General features: G+C 41.9%; 1 protein-coding gene across 1 annotated transcript in view; it reads right to left on the bottom strand.

Annotated features, from left to right (window-relative positions):
- Nucleotides 1-4093: 4093 nt before the first annotated feature.
- LOC311036148 (uncharacterized protein) overlaps nucleotides 4094-8299 on the bottom strand; it is a gene marked incomplete at both ends in the record, with an annotated part of 40508 nt that continues 36302 nt past the window's right edge. Inside the window, 4 exons of the mRNA XM_084044675.1 lie at nucleotides 4094-4318; nucleotides 4447-4544; nucleotides 5091-5420; nucleotides 7306-7656. Coding sequence (XP_083900801.1) covers nucleotides 4094-4318; nucleotides 4447-4544; nucleotides 5091-5420; nucleotides 7306-7656 — 1004 coding nt within the window. The remainder of the gene's footprint in view (nucleotides 4319-4446; nucleotides 4545-5090; nucleotides 5421-7305; nucleotides 7657-8299) is intronic.

Below are 8299 nucleotides of genomic sequence, written 5' to 3'. Positions count from 1 at the left end.
AGATTTGTTATGGCTCTAGTGATTCTCAACCATTTTAATTTCAAGGAGCCCCAGTTTGACATGCATTAGGCTACGGGCCCCCATTTAATGGCATTTCTATCTCTGGGACCCCAATTTATATTGTAAAATCAATGTTGATTTAACTCTGAGAGTGTACAAATGGTACCAAATGGACCCTAACGGGTCCATTTGGTTCCATTTGTACACTCTCAGAGTTACAGACCCATAAGGGTCCATTTGGTTCCTAATACTATTCATCATTTAGCTGGGGACCCCCTGGAACCCCCTCAAGTACCCCTGGGGGTCCCCGGACCCCACGTTGAGAACCAATGCCTTAACAGACGACGTCACACTGGTTGCACGCCGGCCTCATACTGGTTGCAAATGAAACCCATTCTGTCAGGTCTTGCTAGGGCGCGCAGCACTAGCCAACACACAAGAGGGGGTTGGGGCAAGTTTGTTAACTGTGGACTTTGTTGACTTTTTTGTTGTTGTTGAAAATTAAGCTTATAAACCGATGTGTTGCCAAGGGTACACTGGCAATTTAAATAACACACTAAATATGAACCCACAATGAATATAGAATTGTACTGAGTGATTATTGTCCTGTTTTGATTGATTGATGTATTTTATTTAGTAAGACATGTGAACAACAGTAAATTGGAAATACAAATTCACAATACAAGGTCTACTAAACTGGAAGACTCATAAAGCACTGAGCTTGTTTAACATGAGATCCCCATGCACACAAATCATGATGACATATAAGAGACAGACAGATATACACACTACTATACAGAACGTCATACGATCAGCTTACAGGTTACTGGTGGTATGAAGAGTGAAAAATAATGTTATGTGACTTATTCCTCAGACACACACACAGGCCTGTTGCTCATTCGGTCCACTTGAGGGAGACAAAGACCACATAATAGAAATAATCCAGGACGCCTCAAACTGACTCAAACCCCTGACCAACAGAAAGAACCAAAAAATAATTACTGAACCTATACCTAGCCTATAATAATTAAACAGGAGAGAAACCCCTTAGATGAGAGAGAGAGAGAGAGAGAGAGAGAGAGAGAGAGAGAGAGAGAGAGAGAGAGAGAGAGAGAGAGAGAGAGAGATCTAGCAGAGACCCCCCAACCACATTGTGTAACATTGTGTTGTAGATGTCCACCTTTTCATAGCTTCATAGACCTGTTTGACAGTACTTTCGTCTGTGTTGTGTAAATTGATGTTTTTCTTTCTTTATTAGTTTTATTTACACACTTTATTTAATATTTTGGATTCATTTTTAAATGTATTTTCCAGACATTTAATGTCTGATTTGATGCAACTTTGAGGATGGAGAGGGCCACTATATTTCCACACTCACTCCAGAGGGCCACATTGCATATACTGTTGGGCAGACACCTCTTATCTCCATATTTTAACTTTTTTTGTAAATTAATGCCATACTTCGCCATTCTATGTCACACAAAAGTAGCAAAAATAGCCGATCTACAAGCTCAGTAACATTTTTTTTTTAAATTTCAAATGCATTTAGTTATTCTTCTGTTATGAACTTACAATACATTGGACATAAAAAAGAAAATAGAATTTGTATACTAGTCATTAAACTACTAATATAGACTGAAGTAATTAAAGCAGGTCATGTTTGCATGTTTGGAATTGTAACAGCTGAAATCAATGATATATCAGTATTCTGATATTATCCTGCAGGCCGCATTAAGTGAAGGTGGGGGCCGCGTGTGGCCCCTGGGCCGCCAGTTGCCCATGTATGATTTAACCACTTATAAACCCCTCAATACTTAGTAAACTTGACATTTGGCTCTGTACTTCGTGTTTTGTTTTTTTTGCCTCTACACCAAACTTCTTCACCGAAAATAGCAGATCTACAAGCTGCCTTGTCAGCTTGTAGATCTGCTATTTTTGGTGAATGTTCCCCCCTGAATAGCGATGCTGGGGTTCAAGTGGTTAGTGTAGAAAAAAACAAAAAGAGAGAAAATGTTCTACCATTCTATGTCACACAAAAGTAGCAAAAATAGCCGATCTACAAGCTCAAAGCTTTTGAGCTTGTAGATCTGCTATTTTTGCTGTTTTTGAATTGGAATCCTGAAAAGTAACATTTTAATTTAATTTCAAATGCATTTAGTTATACTTATGTTAACGTTTTGATCTTAAGTAGGCCTACAAATACATTGGACATAAAAAAGACAATAGAATTTGTACAGTTATTAAGCTACTATAATATAGACTGAAGTAATTAAAGCCGGTCATCATATTCCGATATTAACCTGCGGGCCACATTAAGTGAAGGTGGGGGCCGCATGTGGCCCCCGGGCCGCCAGTTGCCCATGTATGGTCTACTTACTACACACAACAACACATTGAAGAGAAACACTTCATTTTCATCAAGGAGCTTTTTATTATTATTTCTCAAGGTATAAAGTAAAGGTATACATTTTCATAAATTCAACTGTTAAACACTGTTTGTATATACTAACCTTTCATCTGGCAGCAGTTATCTTTACAAGAATTAACATAAAGTTAATACTGCTAGAAGCTACACACATGGTTTAATGATCATAAAAATAATATTTTTAAACAAATGAATAAAACTCATGCAAAACGTCAACATTAAAAAACACAGGCATCATATATTGACAATAAAATGATAATGAAACTTTACGTTACCATCAAAAGCAGCGCTTATAAACATATCAATCTATGCAATGTCATATATTAACAAACCTGCACGTTTCATTCAGTCAATAGAAATAGATCTTACAACCCAACCAGATCCATACTGTACAAGAGATCAATACTTCTCTACCTGAGACTGTGATGGTTCATGTGTGAGTATCTATGAACTGAAGGATGAATGAACAATCATACAGCACACTTTACACGCAACTATCTAATATCTCACACATTAGACATACTGTACACCTAGCAACTATGTAAGATCTCACACATTAGACATACTGTACACCTACAGTAGCAACTATCTAAGAGCTCACACATTAGACATACTGTACACCTAGCAACTATGTAAGATCTCACACATTAGACATACTGTAGACCTAGCAACTATCTAAGATCTCACACATTAGACATACTGTACACCTAGCAACTATGTAAGATCTCACACATTAGACATACTGTACACCTAGCAACTATGTAAGATCTCACACATTAGACATACTGTAGACCTAGCAACTATCTAAGATCTCACACATTAGACAAACTGTAGACCTAGCAACTATCTAAGATCTCACACATTAGACAAACTGCTGTGACACAATAGAACAATAGGTTGACCCTTCATCAGATGACATGCTTGATTCATAATTGCAATATTAATTGCATAATTATTATTATTATGATTTCAGTGTGATGTTTTGCAATGCTAAAACGTTGACAGTGAAGGACACCCAAATGATGTTGTTGGCAATAAACCCCATCTGAAAATATCTTGTGTCAGGGACCCCCGTTCAAGATTTGTGTTAATAAAACACTTCAAAAATATTCATAACGTTTCAAACATTTTCAAGATAAAAACCTAAATAGCAGATTCAATTGATTTTGATCGTATATTAACTCATTTTGCCAGGGACCCTCTGAGAACCACTGATGTAGAGTTATGTGATGGAGATGAACTCCTTGGAGTGTCATCGACCTCCCAGCTTCATCTCCCAGACCTTTGGTTCTCAAACTAGGGTCCAGGGACCCCCAGGGGTCTTTGGGGGGGTACCATGGGGTCCCCAGCTAAATCAGTTAATAAAGTGTCACAATCATTGTTAACCCCTTTATCCATATTTTATACTTTGGCTATTCAAAAATAGCAGATCTACAAGCTCAAAGTGCGGCGCAAGCTCAATGTGCCGCGCTATGAGCTTGTATATCAGCTATTTTTGAAAAATCGTGAAAATCTTTGAATATATATATTTTTTTTAAACCGAAAATTTGTAACTCAAATCTTTGCTTCTAGGGGTCCCTGGAACAAAATATTTTGAGATGGGGGTCCGCGGCCAAATACATATCATTTTTGGGGTACTTCACATGAAAAAGTTTGAGAACCACTGTCCTAGACATCCACCTCTTCATACTGGTGGTAATCTGTCTCTTCACTGGCAGCAGCTTCAGAAACTACTTGTAGACCTATCTCTTCATACTGATGGTATTCTGACTCTTCACTGGGTCCAGCAGCTTCAGCATCAGAAGCAACAACGTTATAATAAACCAACTCAACGTTCTCCCGTCCTACATTATAATAAACCCTCTGCACTCCTGCATTCTGCCCTCTGGTGGCCTGGAGAAAAACACAGCCAGCGCACAACTATTACTTACTGGATCACTTCTGGCTCTCTTAAATCAAAACAAAAAGCGTAACTCTCATTTACATTGCAGTCTTGTATTGAATACAGATGTTTACATTACCTGCCAGAGACGATAGAGGATTCTGAAAAGCAGAATGAACAGCAGCAGCAGCAGCACTGTGGCTATAACTCTGATGATGTCATCTGTCAGACGATATGCTGTGAGAGAAACATGTTGGAATAAGAACATCACCAAACATCATGTAAGGCATTGGTTCTCAAAGTGGGGTCCGGGGACCCCCAGTGGTAGGGTTAGGGTTAGCTTGAGGGGGTTCCAGGGGGTCCCCAGCTAATTGGTGGATAGGAACCAAATGGACCCTTAAATGGGTCTGTAACTCTGAGAGTGTACAAATGGAATCAAATGGACCCGTTAAGTGTACAAATGGAACCAAATGGACCCGTCCATTTGTACACTCGCAGAGTGATTTTACAATATAAAATGGCGTCCCAGGGATAGAAATGCCATTAAATGGGGGTCCGTAGCCTAATGCATGTCAAACTGGGGGGTCCTTGAAATTAAAATGGTTGAGAATCGCTGCTAGAGAGCCGTACAAATCTTCTCTTATGGGGGTCCCTGGCATATCTTTTCAAATGGGGTCCGCGGGCTAATAAGTGTCAATTTGGGGGTCCTTGACATGAAAAAGTTTGAGAACCACTGATGTGAGCAACACACTTACAAACAAATTGAAATGTCATTAATGTTACCTGTGACGGTGAGAGAGAGGAGCTCGCTCTCTGATGAGAAGTTTTGAGAAGAAACATTGACGTGATAAACACAGCTGTAGTTTCCTTGGTGGGTGTGGTCTGCTGCAGGAAACAGGAAGTCGGCAGAGTGATTGACAGCTGGCTGGGTGTGGTTGTGTGTTGTGTTGGATCCAGTGAGTGTGAGGTGGAAGGATCCTCCTGGGTATTGTGGCTGGATGGAGCAGCCGATGATGAAGCTGGAACCCTCAAACACCTGCTGCCCCTGCTGCTGGCCCTCAGAAACCCCATTTATGGAGGAGAGGAAGGTGATGTTTGGCTTAAACAGCAGATCTGTAACGGTAACGGAAAGTGATTTGCTGAAGCAGCAGATTTTTTTACACAGGATAGCCAGTGAGATTAAACCACATAAGCCCCGGTCACTAGAGATGCGCGGACAGGGTTTATCGTCACCCAAATCCACATATACATGTTCATGGGCTAATTTGGCGCTCGTTTTGGGCTTGTTTTCATAGACCTGGCTGCTTATTTCTCTTGCAAAATCTGGCAACACTGGCTGTATGCGGTACAAAGACCCCTTGCCGACAAAGCCATAGATATAGAAACCTAGATATCTCATTGGCCTCTGCAGTTAGTTGGCGAGACCTGTTTGGTATGGTGGCCGCCATATTTCCGGGGGGAACGGGCACTGACCAATCACAGCGTGTTGACTACTGGCCAACCACAGCGCGTCTTTTCCAGGACTTGTAAGAATATAGTTGTCCGGCCCCCACCTGCCTCTGATTGGCCTACTGAACGCCCCCTTCTGTGACGCACGCGGAAATTTCCAGCTGCCCCCCCGGAAGCGGAAGCACGTCCGCCATACAGACACTTCAGAGCCAGAGGAGGCGTCTACCTTTATATGTCTATGGGTAAAGCAACGTGCAGTAGGCGGCTAATTTGTGCCTGATGTAAAATTACATAATATTAAAATACTACAAACGCACGCACGGCGAGATTTTGTGCTTTTTAACACATCGGGTGCCAGCATTTTTTCATAACAACTTACCGTGGGTGCCAGCATTCTCCCCATTGACTGCGCTTTGCTGTTTAAAGCTTCCACGTGCGTTACAAGCAAATCCACGCAAAAAAAAGCATTGATTCATGTTGTGCCATGAGTCTGGCTACAGCCTGGAACCATAACATTTCCCTCCGCGAGTTACAACGGGGGGGGATCGCGCATGACCGGTTTTCCCCACAGGAAACAGATTCGGAGTCATAGGCGTTTCAAAGTAGGAAATAGACAGGAAGCGGATGGGGAAAAAAAATGTTTTTCCGGTGAGCGATCTGGCACGTCCTTCGCAGGATTACAATGGGTGCTCCCAGAGCTGCTCTAGCCCCGCCCGCGCGGAGAAAAACGAAAAAAAAAACAAAAAGACTAAACTCACGGTTCAGACCGTGTTCGGCACCGAAGCGGCGGAAGCGCCACTATGTAAACACACGGTTCAGACCGTGTTCGGCACCCGATATTTTAAAAGCTATAATAGGCCTATAGATTGATATCATTAATTTAATTCCTGCATTATTTCACCCGTGGTTTATCCAATATTAATTAATTCTTATTTTTGATTGACCCAAATCCACCCAATCTGCGGTTAACTGCGGCAACCGCTGCTAAAACCGCGATCCACGCATCTCTACCGGTCACATTATGACAGTCTACATCACGAACGAGTATTGGGCAAGAGTATCCTCTAGTGCAGGGGTCTTCAACGTTTTCAGGCCAAGGACCGCCTAACTGAGAGAGAGATGAAGCAGGGACCCCCCTCTATATTGTATAAAATTGTGTTCCAGATTAAACTTTTTTTGTTTACTTGGTCTGCTCTTTTTTCCCTCTACACCTATACCTCTTTGACAAAAATAGCCGATCTACAAGCTCACAACGCCTCGCAGTGCGAGGCGTTGTGAGCTTGTAGATCTGCTATTTTTGGCCAAAGTTCTCCTCAGAAAAGGGATGCTAGGGTTCAAGTGGTTAAATCATATCACACAAAGATTTGGCGGACCCCCTGTAGTAACTCTGAGGACCCCCAAGGGGTCCCGGACCCCCTGTTGAAGACCCCTGCTCTAGTGTGAGGGGTTCAATGATCCAATCTTAAGCACCCAGATTTGCTCACAGACGATCCGCAGCATAGTTTCTAGCCCTTTGTCAACACTTCCACTGAAATGTAATTCATATTACCTGTGACAGTGAGAGAGAGGAGCTCGCTCTCAGAGGAGAAGTCATGAGAAGAAACATCTTCGTGATTTATAACAACATGGGTGTGATGAACACAGCTGTAGTTTCCTTGGTGAGTGTGGTCTGCTGCAGTAAACAGGAAGTCAGCAGAGTGTTTGACAGCTGGCTGGGTGTGGTTGTGTGTTCTGTTGGATCCAGTGAAGGTGAGGTGGAAGAACCCTCCTGGGTACTGCGGCTGGGTGGAACAGCTGATGGTGAAGCTGGAACCTGCATACGCCTGCAGCCCCTGCTGCTGGCCCTCAGAAACCCCGTTTATGGAGGAGACGAAGGTGATGTTTGGCTTAAACAGCAGATCTGTAACAAGGCAGAAGTGACTGGCTGAAGCAGCAGATGTTAATTTTTACACTGAATAGAGATTAAACCAGTTAAAGCTGCTCTCTATGTAACTTTACTCTTCTAGTCCGGATTTGAACTTCCTGCACAAGTGCTGACATTTTTACCAATGAGCTAATAGAGCCTGCCTGCTTGCTCAGGGGATAAATTGAATCTTGACCACTGAGGATTTTGCTGTGGGGAAGCTATAGTCTCTATGGAAGCATAATCAGAGATATAGGGGACCACGTACTTTATTTGGCGAATAGACTGGGTTTAACTGAGATATACGGAGCCTACGTATCAAAACTACGTGAAGTTGATCTTAATCAAAGCGTGGTGTCTGGAATAAATCGTCTGTTGTTCTAGCTCTCTTTATGCGTTCAATCGCTTTAAGCTATGAGGATAGTTTTATCTTTTATTTCTTAATTGTCAGGGTACAGTTGGTGCACTTGGTAGACTAATTGCATTTTCCAAGTCTGCCCATGGCAACCCAGACAAAGGAAATCACACAAAATGATGAATTTAATTTGTACCTAACTATCAGTTTCAAAGTTGGATACAATGATTATACTGTACATGAATCAAAAGCATCACTACATAAAGATAACAAGTTGATAAGATA

Source organism: Gymnoscopelus microlampas, assembly GCF_963454915.1.
Source record: "Gymnoscopelus microlampas genome assembly, chromosome: 20".
Lineage (NCBI taxonomy): Eukaryota > Metazoa > Chordata > Actinopteri > Myctophiformes > Myctophidae > Gymnoscopelus > Gymnoscopelus microlampas.
The sequence above is the reverse complement of the archived record's forward strand: the minus strand, read 5'-3'. Positions and strand labels throughout refer to the sequence as shown.